Source organism: Rattus norvegicus, chromosome 19, assembly GCF_021556685.1.
Source record: "Rattus norvegicus strain SHRSP/BbbUtx chromosome 19, alternate assembly SHRSP_T2T, whole genome shotgun sequence".
NCBI lineage: Eukaryota > Metazoa > Chordata > Mammalia > Rodentia > Muridae > Rattus > Rattus norvegicus.
The window spans coordinates 48,922,164-48,943,194 of NC_141552.1; the positions used below are offsets into that span (position 1 = coordinate 48,922,164).

The following is a 21,031-nucleotide window of genomic DNA, read 5'->3' on the forward strand; positions in this document are numbered from 1 at the left end:
AAGAAAACAGTAGGGGGCTGGAGAGATGGCTCAGTGGTTAAGAGCACTGAGTGTGGGGCTGGGGATTTAGCTCAGTGGTAGAGCGCTTGCCTAGGAAGCGCAAGGCCCTGGGTTCGGTCCCCAGCTCCGAAAAAAAGAACCAAGAAAAAAAAAAAAAAAAAGAGCACTGAGTGCTCTGCTCTTCCAGAGGTTCTGAGTTTGATCCCAGCAACCACATCGTGGCTCACAACCATCTGTAATAGCATCCCAGGCCCTCTTCTAGTGTGTCTGAAGACAGCTGCAGTGTACTCATATACATGAAATAAATAATTCTTTTTAAAAAAGAAAGAAAACAGGAAAAGGGAAGACGACTTTTGTCCTTTAGGAGTGTCCCTGGCTGTTCTGACTTGCCCTCTTTTCTGTTTGCATAGGTGTAGACGGGGCACTGCCTACAGAGCAGGTCCTGCCAGCCTCGCTGGAGAGGATGCCCCCGTGTCAGTGATGGGCTGTGGGACAAGCAAGGTCCTTCCTGAGCCACCCAAGGATGTCCAGCTGGATCTGGTCAAGAAAGTGGAGCCCTTCAGTGCCACTAAGAATGATGTATACAAGCACTTCATCACAGAGGTGGACAGTGTTGGCCCTCTCAAAGCTGGATTCCCAGCTACCAGTCAATATGCACCACCCTGCCCTGGTGCTCCCACTACTGGCCACACAGAGCCTCCCTCAGAACCACCACGCAGGGCCAGGGTGGCAAAGTACAGGGCCAAATTTGACCCACGTGTGACAGCTAAGTATGATATAAAGGCCCTGATTGGGCGAGGCAGCTTTAGCCGAGTGGTACGTGTGGAGCATCGGGCAACCCGACAGCCATATGCTATCAAGATGATTGAAACCAAGTACCGAGAAGGGCGGGAGGTGTGTGAGTCTGAGCTCCGAGTGCTGCGCCGGGTGCGACACGCCAACATCATCCAGCTGGTAGAAGTGTTTGAGACACAGGAACGGGTATATATGGTAATGGAGCTGGCCACTGGTGGTGAGCTCTTTGACCGGATTATTGCCAAGGGTTCTTTCACTGAGCGGGATGCCACAAGAGTGCTGCAAATGGTACTGGATGGTGTCCGGTATCTGCATGCCCTTGGCATCACACACCGAGACCTCAAGCCTGAGAATCTCCTTTACTATCACCCAGGCACTGACTCCAAGATCATCATCACTGACTTTGGCTTGGCCAGTGCCCGAAAGAAAGGTGATGACTGCCTGATGAAGACCACCTGTGGCACACCTGAGTACATTGCTCCTGAGGTTCTGGTTCGGAAACCCTACACCAATTCTGTGGATATGTGGGCGCTGGGTGTCATTGCCTACATCCTGCTCAGTGGCACCATGCCTTTTGAGGATGACAACCGCACCCGGCTATACCGGCAGATCCTCAGGGGCAAATACAGTTATTTGGGGGAGGTGAGTTTGTCTTGCCCTTGTTCCAGGGCAACCCCTCCCCAGAGGGAAGGTATAATCTGAAGCTCCTGGTCAGAAGGCTTTCTCTTGAGTCATGCATGCTCTTAGGGGCCAGGCATATAGTGTAGAGGTGACAGACTGGCAAAGTGTCTCAGTTTGCATTCTCCTGAATGTTAAACCCTGAGGTGGTGACCTGGGAGCAGAAACCTTGTGTGGGAGATTGTTAAGTAGAGGAAGGGGAAGTGACCCATGAAGAGGTAAATCTAATGAATAGTACATTAAGAGATGGGCTGGCCAGCCTGGGTTACATAGCAAGTGCCAGGCTAGTTAGTGCTTTTCTTAGGGTTTTACTGCTAGGAACAGACACCATGACCAAGGCAAGTCTTATAAAGGACAACATATATTTGGGGCTGGTTTACAGGTTCAGAGGTTCAGTCCAGTATCATCAAGGTGGAAGCATGGCAGCATCCAGTCATGCATGGTACAGGAGGAGCTCAGAGTTTTGCATCTTCATCTAAAGGCTGTTAGCAGAATACTGACTTCCAGGCAGCTAGGATGAGGGTCTTACCCACACCTGCTCCAACAGGGCCACACCTTTTTTTTTTTTTTTTTTTTTTTTTTTTTGGTTCTTTTTTTCGGAGCTGGGGACCGAACCCAGGGCCTTGCGCTTCCTAGGTAAGCGCTCTACCACTGAGCTAAATCCCCAGCCCAGGGCCACACCTTTTAATAGTGCCACTCCCTGGGCTGAGCATATGCAAGCCATCGAAGTGCTGTATAGCGAGACCTGTCTCAAACAAAAAAGGGGGCTGGGTCAGTGGTTCAACCAGTTGTGTGCTTGCCGTGTAAGCACAGGGTCCTGAGTTTGGTCCCCAGAATTCATGTAAAAGAGTTGGATCTAGTGGCATGGGCTTGTATCCTATCACTGGGGAGGCAGTGACAAGAGAATCCCTCTAGCCAGATTGCCTTGTTCCAGATTCAGTGAGAGACCCCTGTCTCAAAAAATTAGGGTGAGGAATAATAAAGGAAATCACCCTTTGGCTTCATACACACACACGTGTGTGTATACCTGTACTCGTATACAAGAACACATGTATACCCATAAACCACACACACACACACACACACACACACACACACACACACACAAGTGGACTGCCACTGGTACTTAGTCCTACTTTCAAGCTTATGAATGATTATGTGAAATGTGTCATAGAAATGATCACTGAAGAACAAGTGTATGTTGTGTGTATTTAAGTGTAATTATTATCAACTTTAAGAGTTAAGAATTTCTTTTGGCAGGATGAGGGTTGGAAAGATGACTCAGTGGTTCAGAGTGCATTTTGCTATTACAAAGAACCTGGGTTCAGTCCCCAGCTCCCATGTTGGTTAGCTTACAACCATTTAAGTAACTCGAACTCCAGGGATCTACCTACATGGGCAATGTCACAGACATGTACATACCTCTACACAAACACATACATATACATAATTAACAAATAAAACATCTTTAGAATTTCTTTTTGGCATTAAATGCCTTGTGTTTCTTGCCTGTCTTGAATGTTAATGAGTGAGGGAGAGAGCCCTCAAGTGGGCAGAGAGATGCAGGCCCTGGCAGTGGGAAGCTGTGACCAGGCCTAATAGCTACTACAAGTGAGCTCAGAGGTGGATGTGGGCTAAGGGCCTTTTGAGTGTCTGTTCCATTGAGTACCACATAAACTAGGATGAATATGCCCATCCCAGAAACAGTTTCTTACTTCTTCAGTTTTTTTTTTTAAACCAATCTTTTTTTTTTTTTTTTTTGGAGCTGGGGATCGAACCCAGGGCCTTGCGCTTGCTAGGCAAGCGCTCTACCACTGAGCTAAATCCCCAACCCCCACTTCTTCAGTTTTGTTGTACAACAATAAGGGCCCCATATATCCACATTTAAAAAATCTTTTGGTTTTAAGAGAAACTAGATCTAATGTTAAGATGCTGTTAAAGTTAATTTACTTTTGTTTTGAGACAGTCTCATGAAGCCCAAACTAACCTCACACTCAATATATAATGAAGACTGGCTTTCAACTTTTTTGTTTTTGTTTTTCAAAACAGGGTTTCTCTGTGTAACAGCTCTGGCTGTCCTGGACTTGTTTTGTAGATTAGGCTGGCCTCAAACTCATAGAGATCTCCCTGTGTCTGCCTCCTGAGTGCTGGGATTAAAGGCATATGCCACCATACCTGGCTCTGTCTGTTTCTTTTTCTTTTTTTTTTTTTAAAGATTTATTCATTTATTATATACAAGTACACTGCAGCTGTCTTCAGACACACCAGAAGAGGGCATCAGATCTCATTACAGATGGTTGTGAGCCACCATGTGGTTGCTGGGAATTGAACTCAGGACCTCTGGAAGAGCAATCAGTGCTCTTAACCGCTGAGCCATCTCTCCTGTCTGTTTCTTAAATGCTAGCATTCCATGCATGTACCTCCATGCCCAGCTTTAGCTCACATATTTAAATAATGAGGCTAACAAATGCTAACTTGTATGCCAGATTTGACTAGCAAGCCATCAAGTTTGTATATCCAGGCCCATGGATACTTCTAATGTTTGGAAAACAATGATCAGATATTAGCATTGCTGCTTGCTAAAGGAAGGTGAAAAGAGTGTCACTACTGTTGGTTGTCAGAAGGATACTGACTGGGGAGATGAGGCTGGTTGAGTAAACTGCATGTGCTGCAAGCTGGAGAATATTTGTGTGCTTGTGGATGACTGTACCATACTCTGGGAGGAGCATAAGCCGAGCTTTGCAAGCCTACAGGACTCTGTCAGGACAGAAAGGGGAAGGCCCTCCTCCAGAGTACAAGGTACTCCCTTCTGGGCAGCTACTGCCAGGGTGCTGTTGTTGTCTTTGCCTTTTTGTTATTGTTATTGTATTTTGCTTTGTGTTTCGCTTTTTAATGGTTTATATTAAACCATTGTGTGTATGCATAATACCAGTGTGAGTACGTGATGCCATAGCTTTTATGTTGTGGTCAGAGCACAACATTGTGGAGTAGGGTCCCCCTCACACCTTTACGTGGATGCTGGGAATCACACTCAGGTCAACAGTCTTGAATGGCAAGCACTGTTACCTATTGAGTACAGTTCAGTGCACCTTTGCCTTGTTTTTTGAGAGAGCGTCTTATGTAACTCAGACTGACCTGAAACTCTATGTAACTAATCAAGGATGGCCTTGAACGCCTAATCCTTTTGCTTGCACCTCCCGAATTCTGGGATTACAGGTGTGCATCACCGCTGTCAGCTGCCATTTCTGGTGTTTTCCCCACCTACGCAGAAGGGAGGGAGCTCTGAGTGTGAGCAACTGTCTTCTCTGACCTGGTTTTTCCCAGGGATTTGGACCAGGCCCTCTCTCATCTCTATCATCTGGGTCTTGTCCCTGTTCCTTGTAAGTGTCATCCAAGGCCCTCAAATTGCTTTGTTTCAGGGCTTGGGATCTCTTGCCATGTTACCCCCCATCTTAGCTTGCAGATGAAGTTGTGTGGTTAGTCAAAGACATCTTTTCTCAGGAATGAGGGTTCTTTTCTTTCTTTCTTTCCTTCTTTCCTTCTTCCTTTCTTTTTTAAAGATTTATTTATTTTATATGTATGAATATACAGAGCTGTCTTCAGACACACCAAAAGAGGGCATCAGATCCCATTGTAGATGATTGTGAGCCACTATGTGGTTGTGGGAATTGAACTCAGGACCTCTGGAAGAGCAGTCAGTGCTCTTAACCACTGAGCCATCTCTCCAGCCTGAGGTTTGTCTTTTCTAAGAGAGTCCCCGGGTCATACATTTCAAAGGTGACAGTGATTTAAGGACACTTCTTCTTCTGTCACAGTACTGGGGAGGTAACTTTTGCACCATTTATGAGAGGGATCATAACTGCTGACACTCACATCTTTGTGATATGGGCTCTGAAGAGGCTACTGTAGAACCTGATCCATTCCATAGGGTGATCAGCACCATGGAAAGCTCATGCTTCATCTCTTGTCCTTTGTATATCTTACGGGAATGGTTATATCAAAAAAAGTTGATTCTCACATATCTGTGTAGGATGCCACAGGTCAGCCAGAGAATCCTCCAGAGTCACTTAGAAAGTTCTGTGGTGTGGGTAGGAGACTAGGGACTATGTTAGGTTATAGCTGAAACTGATACTTTACTCTAAATAGAGTATGACTGTCTGAAAGTTAAAAGGCTGTTTATAGTCTGAGCTTTGTGTCCTGCCAGGCTGTTGAGGGTCCCTCCAGGTGACAGGGCAATATGGAGCTCAACTAGAGGAGGGTGGGAGAGACTATGTCTTTCCCAAGTGGAAAGACTTGGAAAATCTTTACACCAAAGAATTCTGATTCTGGCAATTGTTGACCAAGCAGTTTATCTGATTGGAGCTTGTGGTCATGCTTAACTAGTGTTGATTATCTGAGCATGGGAAGAATAACAAATGAATGGAATAGGGAATGGACTCAGGCTCCTGCTTCTACTGGTATCCAAAGACTAGATAGAGGCAGAGGTTCAGTGCTCTGCTCTGCTGGACTCATGGACCCTCAGCGTGAGTGTAGGAGCTGGGCATTACCCAGTCTTTGCCTCTGCTAACCCCTAGTTGGAGTTGAATGATGCATCAGTTCCCAGTTCAGAGTTAAATCCCTGGCAGAACCTGGTCACATTTCTCTGCATGTGGGTGCTGGGAATTGCATTCTGGTCCTCTGGAAGAATAGCCAATGCTCCTAATCATTGGGCTATCCCTCCAGATCCCCTTAAGCTGTACAATAATAGATCACCTAAAAAATGATTTGTCTGGGTGTTGCCAGGGAAAGGTGGCTTCCTTACTAGGTTTGGTCCTGTGTGCTGGAGGCCTGTAATCAATCAATCAATCTCTTTCTCTCTCTGTCTCTCTGTCTCTGTCTCTGTCTCTGTCTCTGTCTCTCTCTGTCTCTCTCTCTGTCTCTCTCTGTCTCTCTCTCTCTCTCTCTCTCTCTCTGTCTCTCTCTGTCTCTCTCTCTGTCTCTCTCTCACACACACACACACACACACACACACACACACACACACACACACACACACACAGTGTAGCCCCTGCTGTCTTGGAACCCTGGAACCCATTCTGTAGACCAGACTGGACTCGAACTCAGAAAATTCAGAGTTCTGCTAGGCTACCATCTTTTTACTCCATTGGTCACTGCCTACCCATAAGCATATCTGGGAAACATATAAGAGACATGAGAGTCTGTACCAGTTTCCTGAATTCCAGGTCCTGTGTGGTGGGTACTCTTGTTCCTTGCAGGGTTTTTCCACACAGCCTCTGAGAGGCTTATGGACTTAACCAAAAGCCTCCTGCAAGAGGTAGACTCAGAAAAGGAAACCCAACTGACTGAGCTCCAGGTTAAATAGAACATGATTTGAGAGAATGGAGCAGAAGCGAAAGAGGCTAAAGGCTTGTTTTGGGGGAACCCTGTGCTGCTAAGGAGATCCCCGGGTTCCAGATAGGACAGATGCAGCAGAAAGTGTTATAGGGGATGCCTAATTAATTGGGTGGTGTTAAAATGACCCCACCTGTTTGAGACAGATCATGGCTTCTAGGTCTTGGTATCCCATGGTTAGGAAAGTGGTGCTAATCCTAGCTCTCTGCAGGAAGAGCATTGGCGTTGAGGGCAGATCTAGACAGGCTTCTGGACTATCCTCTATGAGCCAGAGAGTATGAAAGCTTCTGCCCTCACATATCTGATTGGACCCTGTGGTAGTAGTGTTCCACAGTTCTGACATTTGATACGTCAGTCCATCCTACATATATATACTACAGGTCCCCGACGTTTGCCACAGTCACTCAGCACACTCCATTTATTCTTGGTGTTGACTCTAGAAATGTATCAGCTGTGAAAGGTCCAATTCAAAGGTTGATTTTCTTTTCTTTTTTTTTTTTTTATGGTGGAAAAAAAAGTATATATTTAGAATTAACCATCTGGACTCACTTTAGATGATCCCAATCTTGTTGGCAACATCTAGAGCGTCATAATTAGGAGCCAAGTGAACATACGCGTTCTTCTCTCCGTCAGGCCGTATCAGAGTATTGACTTTGGCCACATCAATGTCATAGAGTTTCTTCACAGCCTGCTTGATCTGGTGCTTGTTGGCCTTAACATCCACAATGAGCACAAGCGTGTTGTTGTCCTCTGTTTTCTTCATAGCCAACTCGGTGGTCAGTGGGAATTTGATGATAGCATAGCGGTCAAGCTTGTTTCTCCTGGGTGCACTCTTTTCAAGGATATTTTAGCTGCCTCCGGAGCCACAGGGTCTTGGGCCACTGGAAAGTGGGTGACATTCGGATCTTCTTTTTGTGACTGTGGACACCTCTCAGCACTGCCTTCTTAGTTTTCAAGCTTTGGCTTCGGCTTTGGGAGGGAGGGGCAGGAGCTTCCTTCTTTGCTTTCAGCACCATCTTGGCAAAAAGGGTTCAAAGATTGATTTTCTTTAGGAATAATGTTGACCACTGCCATTGGGTAGAGCCTGCCAAATACAGGTATTGAATTGGGCGTGCTATATCTAGCATCTGCAGTCTCCATCCATTTTATACATGGTGAAATTGAGACCAGTGTGGTTCAGTAGCTTGCCAATGGTTTCACTGCTAAAGGACAGCAGACTTAGGATTGGCTTCAGGGACTATAGTGTGCTCTTCCAACAAACACTTCAGCCTGTTGCTAATGTGTTTCAGTGCTTCCGTGTATTGTGTGTGTAGATACATATCTCCTTGCTGATCTATAAGATCCTAGAGGACACTGTGTGTGTCCACCCATAGACTTCCTAAAGTCCTGTCTTAACCTATTTCAACATTTGCTGGGCTGAACTGGAGTATTGTGATGACTAGAAGGAACGTTCTTCTGGTTTCTCCTAAGGGAAGCATGAGTGGTCACTGGTGGTGCCCTGGGAAAGGGCCCAAATACAACTGCTTCCAGGCAAGGTGAAGCAGAGGGCTTAGTGGTTGTGTGCTTAGGAGACTAAGATCAGAGCTGCCCGCGGGCACAGACACAAGGTTTTATGGAATGCCAAGAGTGAATTTGCTCTTCACACAGGACAAATACAGGACATTGGAAGAAGAGGAAATGCAGGGTGAGATAATATTGCAAAGAGAAGTCTGAAATTCAGTCTGTTCAGAGGTGCTGGAGTAGAAGGCAGTTTGGAAGTGATGGGGAACATGTGACTAAGGAGCAAGGGAGGCTTGTGTGAGGGTGAGAGAAGATGAGACATAGGCTACCACAGAGGTGAACTTCCTGTTACAGGAGACCTTAGGAGGCTGGAGGAGCTGTTTTTGAAGGAGTGAACACAGGACATGAGTCATCCATCCGTAGATTCGTGCTGAAGTACTGTTGGGTTTTTCACTTGACAAATGTGACAATCATGGCTTGATGTCATTGCTTTTGTCAAGGGTTCTATTCCTAGAGACAGAATGTACGAAAAGCCTCTTGGATTGATGGCAGAATGATGGTGCCATCCGCAGCTCTGCTGTCTTTGAATTTAGAAGCCTGAATTGCCATCCTCCTCCACTTGGGCATTCTGAGCCAAGGATGAGCCTGAGTGACTACACCAGGAATAGGTGAGCTTGGGCAGAGGCTCATGCATAAAGCCTTATTCAGGAGAGTAAGTGCCTCTGAGTAGGTGACAGAGCTGGTGGGAGAAGAAATCCCTCCTGCTTCTGCCTGGGAAATATGGGATGGTGGGAGGTAGCCTTCCAGAGATGGGTCAGCCAGCTATCCACCTGGGGCCAAGGGTTGTTGAGGAGCAGTGAGTTGGACTAGAAGAACCATTTAGCTCTGATCGCCTTGTAGGAAGATGAGTTTCCAAAGGCAGAGTTGGCTGAACATCCCCTCACTTCACTCTTTCTTCCTTGCTTCTTTTTCAAATAGCTCTTGTACTCAGGGTTATATGATGGTTTCCCCAAATCTCTAGCTGCCATTACAAGCAGATACAAATCAGTTACACCAGGCCTTGACGAGCTTGGATGGCAGGATAAGTGAAAAGAGGAAGGTGACTCGTCTTCTCTTCCAAGTGGTCTGTACCTCAGTTGCGGGCTCCATGCATGTACTAGACACAAACCAGAATGGCTTCCTCAGACAGGCCTTTCTTAACACCTAGCAACGCGTGTCACTGAAAGGTGCACTTGTTTGGGCCATTGAGTGTGGGCAGTGGATTCTCAGTGGTTGGAGATCTATCCTTGGTTGGAATCCTCTTTTAGGGAGATAGGGGCTATTCTTTCTGTGATGGGGCAGGAGGCTGTCTCCAAAGGAAGAAGAGCAGCACTCCCTCATGTGCTATCTCATGGGCTGCAGGCTCCCAGACTCTAGTCCTTTAGGCATTCTTCTGTTGCCGCTTCCCTGGTTATGCATTTCCCAGAGGTACCTTCCCTGTGGTGCTACAAGCAGCTGCCATTCCTAACACTGTTGCATTTAGCCCTTCCTGTGGAAAGACATTGCCCCAAACACTTCCAACAGCCTGTCAGCCTTGGCCAGACTTACTTCCCTCTCTGCCAGTTTCCACTTCCAGCCCCCCGAGGACCTCCAACAAAAGGGAACAGTATGGCTGTGCTTAGAGTCATTCTGTGGTCCCCTCCCTCTCCTCTTTCTACTCTGTCATCACCTGAATAGTTCTTCCTTGTCAAAGGTTCAGTTGCCTCCAGGATCCCTAGTTGTGGGAGCTGCCAGGCTGTCATCTCTCCCACATTCTGACTTCTTGAGATCATGCCTGGTCTCACACCCTCTCTCTCAATTAAGATAGATGCCAGTACACTAAGGAATGGATGGTTCGGTGACCTCCCTGGTCCACCTATCCCCTACTCTGCATACTTCCCTTCCCCACCCAGTTTCTCCATCTCACAGGGCCACTTTTCTGTCTGCCCAGAATGCCTTGTTTCCTCTGTGTTCTAATACATGCTTGGTACACCAGATAGGGCTCTGGTCCAATGTAGTCTACCTCCCTTGAGCAGAAAGCTGAGTTACCTTTGTTTCTTAACTTATCCTGCTATTCAGTGTTAACCAAGTACTGGCCCTAACTAAAGGCTGCTATGCCTAGGGCTGTAGCTACACAGACCTCTGAAGACAGAGACCACATCTGTGAGGGAAATTCTAATAGCCAGGGAGTCTCCATACCACTTCAAAGTTAAAATGGGGGACTGAATGTATCTCAGTTGGTAGCATGCTTCCCTAGTACACCTGAGGCCCTAGGTTCAATCCTGAGCACTGCATACAGCAGGAATTGTGTATACCTTGAGAGGTGGAAGCAGGAGGATCAGGAATTCAAGGGCATCCTCAGTTACATAGTGAGTTTGAACCAGTGTAGTATTCATCTAAAAGTTTATTTTAGGTGGGAAGAAATTTGTTGTTTAAAGAAATAAGGAGGGACTGGGGATTTAGCTCAGAGGTAGAGTGCTTGCCTAGCAAGCAGAAGGCCCTGGGTTCGGTCCCCAGCTCCGAAAAAAAGAGAAAAAAAAAAAAAAAAGAAATAAGGAAAAGGAAGCTAGCTCAGGCTCTGAATGCTTCTTGGCTTTGGCAGAATCCTTGAGTGGAAGTAAAAAAGATAATTTTATAGCATTCTTCTGGATCCAGAGCACTTGGGGCTGCTCCAGGACATTGTTAAGATAGCAGTGCCTGGTCAGCTGGCATAGGTTGCCATCCTTCTGGGCACTTAGGTTATACCCTGTTATGTCTCTGTCTTCTTCCCTGTCTCCTGTGCTTCATGAACAAGAGTCCATGAATATGTGAGGGCACAAGGTTGCATTTTATTCTCCTTCCCTCACTCCCTTCCCCCCTTTCCTGCCCTCTCTATTTTGATGCTCAGAACTGAATTCTGGACCTGGAACAGTGATAAGCAAGCACTGTATCACTAAGCAACATGATCACCCCCCTACCCCTATTTAATTAAATTTAGGTTTTAGAAATAAATTTTGAGGGGTTGGGGATTTAGCTCAGTGGTAGGGCGCTTGCCTAGGAAGCGCAAGGCCCTGGGTTCGGTCCCCAGCTCCAAAAAAAAAAAGAAAAAAGAAAAAAAAAAAGAAATAAATTTTGAGACATTGGTCTTTGTGTTGCCAGGCCAGTCCAAACTCCTGGGGAGGTCAGTCATCTGGGTAGCTGAGATCGGTCTTTTTAAAACTCCAGTTGTTTCTTGATATTTTAGCTAACACAGTGGTTCTCAGTGTGTGATTCTTTTTTTTTTTTTTAAGATTTATTTATTTTATGAATGCAGGTACACTGTCACTGTCTTCAGACACACCAGAAGAGAGCATTGGATCCCATTACAATGGTTGTGAGCCACTATGTGGTTGCTGGGAATTGAACTTGGGACCTCTGGAAGAACAGTCAGTGCTCTTAACCACTGCGCCATCTCGTCAGCCCTAGTGCTGTGATTCTTTTTTTTTTTTTTTTTTTTTTTTGTTCTTTTTTTCGGAGCTGGGGACCGAACCCAGGGCCTTGTGCTTGCTAGGCAAGCGCTCTACCACTGAGCTAAATCCCCAACCCTAGTGCTGTGATTCTTAATACTGTGACCCTTTAGTACAGTTCCTCACCTTGTGGTGAACCCCAACCATAAAATTATTCATTGCTACTTTATAACTGCAATTTTGCTTCTGTTATAAATCACAGTGTAAGTTTCTGATATTCAGAATATCTGATATGTGAACACCCCCCACCCCCACCCCACCCCTACCCCACCCCCAGCCAACACACACAGGGTTGATACCCACTGGTTGAGAACTGCTGTACTAAGATCAAATGCAAACTTCAGAACTGGAGATACATACACCACTTGCCAAGTATGCTTGAAGTACTACAAAAACAAACAAAACACTAAGGCTCTATTTTCCACTGAATCCGGTTAAAGACGGTCAAGTGGTTGGGTCACTTGAGCTTAGGGGGTTTGAGATGGACCTGGGAAACACATAAAGAGCCATGTCTCAAAACAAAAGCAAAGGCCATCCCATCCACTCTTAGAATCTCAACCCTCACAAAGCTGAGATTGACTTATGAGACCTTGTCTCAACAAACTCCTTTTAAAAGCCTCTGTTCTCATTTTTTTTTCCTGTCTTTAGACTGTTTTTTCCATCCTTTTCTGTGTTCCTCACTCTTTCTCTAGCCACTGAGGAGTCTTAGTGTGGGAGAGATCAGGGGCTTTGCTGGGTCCACTAGTGTCCAATTGTTATATTTTGCTATATTTAAAAAAAAATCATAACCTTCAGGTAGCTTCTGAGTGTGTTGTCTTGCTGTTAGAATGGGAGCTCTGTTCTCCTGAGTGAATCCAATGCTCTATTTCCCAGAATTTCTTCTGTGCCCTTTTCTCTGCTTTCATTCAGGCCCACGTAAGTACAGAAAGGAGGCCTTCAAGGGTGGGAATACTGGGTCTGAAAATATAAAAATACATCTTGAGACAAAGCTAAAGAAAACTGAGTCATGGTAGCAAGCCCAGGTTTGTTCCTTCCTCCTCCTGGCTGCTCTATAGAGGGACTACCTTTTTTTTTTTTTTTCCCAGAGCTGGGGACCGAGCCCAGGGCCTTGCGTTTGCTAGGCAAGCGCTCTACCACTGAGCTAAATCCCCAACCCCGAGGGACTACCTTCTTAACCCAAAGTCATGGGCTGTGTAAGGGATAAGGAGATCAGCTAGAATATTAATTACATCCTATGCTCCATGCCTTGCATGTAGTCAAGAAGTTAAAAAAGATAGGCATGTTCTTAAAATCCAGAACTCTCAAAATTATGAGAGACTTAGAATTGTGATGTGTTCAGTCCCTCTATGTTGAAAGTGAGATCATACACAGAAGTGGAATTGGTCACCTGGCTTATAGCCTGACGCTTTAATCTGTCACCTCAATTTCATGTAGAAGAGACTTGGGTCAGTTATTCTCTTCTAGTCTTACTTGAGAGTGGTCAGCCTGCTGCCAGAGGAAGTCAGAGGCAGCAGATGAGCGGGGTTTGCTGCCAGAAGGAAGCAGCTTCCTTAGCCCCATACAGCTTAGGCTGATCAGATGTCCTTTTCTTCAGTCCCTTTCAGGACTTTCAGACTCAAAGGGAGACTATGTGTATGTAGCCTTGGGAACTGTTCTTGCCATCTCCTCCTACTCACAAAGAAGGGAGAGAGAAAAGGGAGACAAGTCCTCTGGCCTTGAACAGAATGCCTTCCTATATTGGTGCCTCTCCCTCTAAACATAGTTGGAGTCCACAGAGGAATGGTTTTGGTCCAGGAGAAAAGTAGGGGATAAAGAGGAGAAATTGGTTAGGGAGTGGTCCCTCCCCCTCCTTGTGTTGTCCTTTCTGCCAGAGAACAAGGTCTGTGTACTAGGGAAATAGACTACCAGCTTGATGGTCAGACTCAGAGTGAGGGTGATTCCCTTCCTCCTTTAGCCTCAGTCCAGGGCCCAGCCCCACCCATGCAAATGTCCAGAGATTCAGAGTATGGATTAGTAATTGAAGCTAGCTTCTAATCTCCTAGATGTCTGCAGGCAGAGCTAACTGACCTCTCAACATCTCCTGCCAGCCCCCACCCCGTCCTGTGTTTCAGTCCAGATTTAGTTAGAAACCTCTGGGAGACCAACCAGCTGCTACTTGAGACCTGTCCTATTTGTCAGCCACCTGAGGCCCAGGAATGTCCCTGTCTGATCCCAAGGATTACATACTGAAGTCGAGTTATGTCCTTCAGCCAGAGAAAGCAGTTATAAAACTTTGGAAACTGAAGCACATGGCTGTTTAATCATTTTTCTTTTCCTCGTGTCCAAAATGCCTCCTGGCCAGTCAGTCATAGCCTGGCCAGTCAGTCATAGCCTGGCAGATGCACTTAGCCTCCAGAGAAGCAGGTGGAATGGTACTGAGCACTTTAGGTCAAGGTGCTGGATCGGACTTGAGGCCAGAAATGGGACTATGGAAGATGTGAGAAGCCTTACATTTCTGAGCTATGTTGGGAAGCCTCCCAGCTACAGGTCAGCCCAAGCCCCTGCCTCACTGTCTGCAAACTGGATGAGAACCACCTCCCTATGTTCGGTTTGCTTGACTTCCAACTGCAGTTTTTTTCTAACACCAAGCTATGGCTTGAGTCACATTGGCTTTGGAAGCACTACCAGCATAGCTCTTCAAAGATGGGGAGCGCTGGGGGCCTTCCAGAAAGCTGTGCTGGCCCTCAGACAAATGAGTTCATTGGCATTCTGTACACAGTGGCACGAACACAGTAATAGGTGAGATGAGAGTCTGGGGGAGTAGGAAGGGTGGATCAATCTGGCTTGGTTTAGCACTAACAGGCTGACTATCTGACAAGCAGCAGGGGTTTGTGCCTGGTGCTCGCCTCTGCCTGCTCTGGAGATGGAGATGTTTACACTCACTGTGAGGTCTGGTGAGACGCCTGTCTAAGACTGTATCAGACAGGTTCCAAGCTGCAGGAGTCCATGGTTTAACTGAATGAGGATCTGAAGTGAGGAAGCCTCCAGTTCATCCATGTTCAGGTTTCTAGCTTGTGAATCCATCTTTACCACTGTCCATCTTCTGCAGAGAAACTGCTACTCTTTTGTTTGGAGGAAGGTGTTTGAATTAGAGTCTTAAGAAGCCTAAACTGGCTTCAAATTGTCTATGAAATACAGGATGACTTTGAACTCTTGATTCTCCTGCCTCCATCTACCAAGTATTGTAATCTTTTGTTATCATCATTATTATTGTTGATTTTTCAAGACAAGATTTCTCTGTAGTCCTGGCTGACCTGAAATAGTCTGTAGTGCAGGCTGAACACAAACTCAGAGATTCACTCACCTCTGCCTCCTGATGCTAGGATTGAAGGCATGCACCACCACACTCGGCTAAAGCACTGGGATCCAGTGTGTGTATCAAAATGCCTGACTTAGGACTTGCTCCTCTGTCCAGAATCATACAAGGGACAGAGTCAGAATTATGCAGCAGTGTTAGGAGTCCTCAGGTCCCGCCAGGAGCTGTTCTTCGAGAAGCCTGGCTGGACAGCAGTCTGTTTTTTAGTTACCATAGAAGCCCAACAGGGCAGCATAGCACAGGTATTCTGATTCAGTCTGTTCACCACTGGGCTTGCCATGTTCATGAGACACTCTGATAGGCCTGCTGCTTCCATCCTGTAAGTGAGGAGCAGAGATTTGTGCTCAGGTAGTAGCAGTAATTCATGGGGCTTTCTTTTAAAAATTATTTATGTAAATGAGTGTGTATGTCTGTGCAGTATGTGCATGCCTATGGAAGCCAGAAAAGGGTGTCAGAGCCCTGGAACTTGAGTTACAGACGATTGTGAGCTGCCATGTACATGCTAGGCATCAAACCAGGTCCTCTAAAGAGTAGCCAGTCCTCTTAACCTCTGAGCCATCCCTCCAGCCCCTCTTCCTTTGTGAACCAAAAGTTCTCTTAAGAGATTCAGGGCCCGGGGTTGGGGATTTAGCTCAGTGGTAGAGCGCTTGCCTAGCAAGCACAAGGCCCTGGGTTCGATCCCCAGCTCCGAAAAAAAGAAAATTAAAAAAAAAAAAAAAAAAAAAAAAAAAAAAGAGATTCAGGGCCCCAGAACCTGTTCTCCAGTAAGGCATCTTAAAGATCCACAGCACTTCACCCCACCAGGCTGAGTTCCATTAGACAGCATCCACTGGTACTTAACTCACTTCACCTTACCTACTGAGTACCTCCTACATGTGCTCCTAAGCGCTAGGACTCAGTATTAGACTGAATGAATTTTAAGCATTAGAAGGCTGGAAAAATCATCTAGGGAAATGCCCTTTACCCTAAAAATTTAAGTTCAGCCAGGTAAAGACAAGCTAGGGAGGCTGAGATGAGGGATTGAAAGCTGCGTGGTGAGAGTCTCAAGGCAGCATTGCTTACCTGAAGCAGAACAGGCTTTTAGGAGAGCTCTGTAGGGACAGAATATACTAGAAGGAGGCTTGGACATGGTACTTATAGGAATTGTTTGTTTGTTTTGGTTTTTAAAGACAGCGTTTCTGTGTAGCCCTAACTGACCTGGAACTATTTCTGTAGACTAGGATGGCCTGGAACTCACAGAGATCCACCCACCTCTGACCCCTGAATGCTGGGATTAAAGATGTATACCACCAACACCCTGCTTGTTTGTTTATTTTGAGAGTCTCACTACACAGACCACACTGGCCTTGAACTCACAAACATCTGCCTGCCTCTGTCTCCCAAGTGCTGAGTTACTACACTTGGCTAATCACAGGAGTTTGGTGGCTCAAGAGGTTATACAAACTGGTCGAGCCTCTGAAAAGAGTTGTTATCTCTGTCTGGCCCCAGAAGTCCCTACCTGTCTTAGTTAGGGTTCTCTAGAGTCACAGGACTTATGGAATGTCTCTCTATATTGAGGGAATTTATTATGACTTACAGTCTGTAGTCCAACTCCCCAACAGTGGTCAGCTGTGAATGGGAAGTCCAAGAATCTAGTAGTTGCTCATTCCCACGAGGCTAGTTTTTTCAGCTGGTCTTCTATAGAAGTAAATTCCAACAGATGTGCTAAGTAATTGCAAGCAGGTGAAGAAGAGGGAATCTTCCTTCTTCCAATGTCCTTTTGTAGGTCTCTAGCAAAAGGTGTGGCCCAGATTAAAAGGGTGTACCACCATGCCTGGATCTGGGACTTGTTTTGTCTCAGGTTGACCTTGAACTCAGAGATCTCCTTGCCTTAGTCTCCTGGGATTAAAGGTACTACCTTACCTGGGCCTAATCTTTTCATAGCCACTATGCCTCAAGATCTCCATGTCAAGATCTGGGTCAGAAACTTGTGTCTTCCAGCCTTAAGATCTGGATCACAGGTGAGCCTTCCAGTTCTGGATTATAGTTCCACACATAGTTAAGTAGACAACCAGGAATAGCTCTTACACTCCCCTGTTACCAGACTGAGAAATAGAGATGCATTAAGTGTTATTTTCTCTTGGTGATCAGGAGGCTCAGACTGAGGCAGGGAATTTCTTGGAAGTTCAAAGGTGAGACCTCTCACTAAGGCTGAAACGTTCCCCTCTCTACTTAGCCTGGTACAAACAGTGGTTGTTGGAGCTTAGACATGGTGAGAAAATTTGGATCATTCTCCAAAAATCTAAGAGCACTTAAGAACTGTTCTCAAAAAGTACCTTAGGGGGCTGGAGAGATAGCTCAGAGGTTAAGAGCACTGACTGCTCTTCCAGAGGTCCTGAGTTCAATTCCCAGCAACCACATGGTGGCTCACAACCACCTATAATCAGGTCTGGTGCCCTCTTCTGGCCTGTAGTCGCATACATGCAGGCAGAAAGCTGTATGATGTATACATAATAAATAAATAAATGTTTAAAAAAAAAAGTACCTTAGTTCAGTTCCCATTACTCACATAAGAGCTCACAGCTACCTTTAACTCCAGTTCCATCTGTCCTCCATTGAATGGCACCTATATATACATGGTACATATGCATGCACTCAAGTACACACACATATAAATTAAAAAACCAAAAAACCGGGCTGGAGAGATGGCTCAGCAGTTAAGAGCACCCGACTGCTCTTCCAGAGGTCATGAGTTCAATTCCCAGCAACCACATGGTGGCTCACAACCATCTGTAAAGAGATCTGATGCCCTCTTCTGGTGTATCTGAAGACAGCTACAGTGTACTTATATATAATAAATAAATAAATCTTTAAAAAAAAACAAAAAAAAACAAAAAATCCCTCCTATCCAGGTGTGATGGTGCATGCCTTCTATCCCAGCACTCAGAAAAAGGGGGATAGGGGTTGGGGATTTAGCTCAGTGGTAGAGCGCTTGCCTAGGAAGCGCAAGGCCCTGGGTTCGGTCCCCAGCTCCGAAAAAAAAAAAGAACCAAAAAAAAAAAAAAAAAAAAAAAAAAAAGAAAAAGGGGGATCTCTGTAAGTTACAGGCTAGCCTGGTCTACATATTGAGTTCTAGGCCAGGCAAGGCTATACAAAGAGATCCTCTTCCAAAACACAAAACAACAAAAACTCCCTAGGGTAGGTTAGGGGTCTGGTGAGGGGACCATCCTCTTTGGCCAGGCCTTCTTAAGGGGTATAGAACACTTACTTTCCTCCCTTGAATAGACGACAGATCCTTTTCTTCCTTGCCAGACTCCTCATCAAGCATCACCTGCTCAGTAACCCGAGTCAGCATTGAAGGGAAGGGAAAGGTGTTTCAGTGCTGCATGAGAGGAGAGACACTGCCTCTGTAGACTGCACAGGTTCTGGGCAGATCCTAATTCTGTGGTGGTCTGTGGCATCCATCATGCAGATGGGAGGGCAATATTGGATCTTCTCACACTAATGGCTTGTCCTTGGTTTCTAGCCCTGGCCTAGTGTATCTAATCTGGCCAAGGACTTCATTGACCGCCTGCTGACCGTGGACCCTGGAGCCCGGATGACTGCACTGCAGGCCCTAAGACACCCCTGGGTAGTAAGCATGGCAGCCTCTTCATCCATGAAGAATCTGCATCGATCCATCTCCCAGAATCTCCTCAAGCGTGCTTCCTCTCGTTGCCAGAGCACCAAATCTTCCCAGTCCACACGTTCCAGCCGCTCCACACGCTCCAACAAGTCACGCCGTGTTCGGGAGCGCGAACTGCGGGAGCTTAACCTGCGCTATCAACAGCAGTATAATGGCTGAGCCACCAGCTATGCCATGGACACACTATTGTCTCATCCTGGACACTTTATGCCATGTCACCTGGGCCTAATACCTTCTCTATAGCTAGACCTTGTGCCCAGCAGTATGTAGAGCATGTCTGCACCCAGCTCCTCTCTATACCTTTAGTAGCCCCTACCTCCTATCAAGGGCCTGGCCCTGTTATGATGGAATGGTGGCTCAGGGCCACTTGAACTGGGAGCCTGGTAGGCAGCTGCTCTATTTGAGTTGGAAAAAGGTGCAGGACTGAGTCCCCACTGATTGCCTTAATTTTTGCCACTTTCTTGGACCAAGGTGTCTGGGAGTACTGTGTTGGGTAGAAAGGGTCCTATGGCTCAGGACTCTTAATCCTTTTATAACCCCCTTCCTCCCCAAAGCATTGATTGGTCTAGCTTCCACATTCTCTGCCATGCTAATCCTTAAGATTATGCTCCAGTGGGAAGTCTGACTTGTGCCATAGCTAAATTGCCTCATTAGTCCCTTAGCTACAGTTAGATTCAAGCAACTCTGTTTCCCTCAGCCAAGATTTATCTTCCTTCATGGTGCCACCGGGGACCCCTTCTGTCCTCAGACTTGCCAGACCTCTGGCTGTAGAGACTGTGGCATGGACCTAACCTCAGGCTCCAACCTCTCTCTGAGAGAGATCCTGTCTATCACCCTCAGTGCCTTTGCAGAGCCTGCTATTGTCTATCTCTCCTACTTGGATGCCAGTTTCGTTCCCCAGCTGCCTCCTTCCCAACAGTGAGGGGTTAAAGGGAGCTCCACTGCTGCTACCTGGGGAATGGATGTGCCTGAAGGTTCTATCTTCTCAGAAGTCATCACCAACCTTTGTTCTGTCCTTTGGTGTGTTGCCCTTTGCTGCTTCCCTTCTGGAGCTGCCAGACCCTCCTTTACAGCTCCACTGTGCCACCTACTGTCTGGTCTAGGTATCGGTGGCCAGGAGAGGGAGTGGTGACCTTGCAAACCCACAGCCCTCCAAACGGAAGAGGAGAGAAAGGAGTTGCTGAGTTGGGGGAGAGTCCTGGGCTGCTCAACTCCCCTTCTGCTCAGTTTCTCCAAACCTCACCCTGGAACTTAGCCATACTGTGTTACCTGCCTCTGAACCTTGGGTGCCTTGGGTGCAGACCTTGCTGTAAGAGCTGGCCTTGCCCTATTTGCCCTGTGCCCTGTGTTTCTTTTCATAGCATTAACTTTCCAGGCTGGCCCCACTGAGTCTCAGGCTGGAGGGAGCCCTTCTGGGAGGTAGGGTAGGGTTGCAGGGGCTACTTTCCCAGAGGACTGAGCCACAACAGCCCCTATAGCTGTCATGGTCTCCCCTATCACCACCATGTTAGGCTGGAATACAACCTCCCTCCCTCTGTAGCTGCTTTCAGTGGGTAGGAAGGGGCCAGACAGAGCCTAGCTTGGGCCTTGGCTAGATTAAGAGCCTGTCAGCAGGAAGAGTCTGACTCCACTCAGCTCCTTTCAGGAGGTAGCCTTGGGTGAGGCACTCTTTCCTACATATGCCACCTCCACTGGGAAACCAAACCAAAGAGACCACTCTGTGCCAAGTCAACTGTGCCTTATATATGCTCTCTTCACACTCCCCTCCCCCTGGATAGGAGGCAGTGGAGAGTGGAAGCCTCACAGCCTCAGAGTTCCCCCACCTACCAGTTCCCTAGGAATCCCTGGGGGTGTGAACCACTGGGGATTTATTTTCTCTCTTGCCCGAAGTAGGTCTGGTTGTGAGGATTTGACAGAGGGAGTTTAGTGTCTTGGGCCTTTGATAGGTCCACCAGGCCTTCATGCCCGGACAATGGATGGAGAATGTGCAGTTATTTATTTTGTGTACTCTGTAAATGTATCTTCTGTATCCAATAAACAGGCTGCCCTCCCTCGGGGAAGGCTGCCATTTTTTCTGACCACACTGACTGTGCCGTGGGACTAGTGGATTGTTCAAAAAGAGGAGTAAGGGACACCATCTAGGCT

The 21,031-nt window shown here is 46.7% G+C and overlaps 1 protein-coding gene and 1 pseudogene across 2 annotated transcripts in view; one reads left to right on the plus strand and one right to left on the minus strand.

Moving 5' to 3' along the window:
- The window catches only part of Pskh1 (protein serine kinase H1), a 32,117-nt gene extending 11,148 nt beyond the window's left edge, over positions 1–20,969 (plus strand). The window contains exons 2-3 of one of the 2 annotated variants that reach the window (XR_015643438.1): positions 411–1,873; positions 2,802–3,645. Coding sequence is in view for 1 of the 2 variants with exons in the window: in NM_001433424.1 (NP_001420353.1) it covers positions 481–1,437; positions 18,728–19,045 (1,275 nt within the window). In the remaining variant the exon portion in view is untranslated. Of the gene's footprint in view, positions 1–410; positions 1,874–2,801; positions 3,646–18,727 lie in introns of those variants that run through there. The other variant, NM_001433424.1, reaches the window with a different exon arrangement.
- On the minus strand, positions 7,381–7,880 carry LOC147999436 (large ribosomal subunit protein uL23 pseudogene; annotated as a pseudogene).
- Positions 20,970–21,031: the final 62 nt, after the last annotated feature.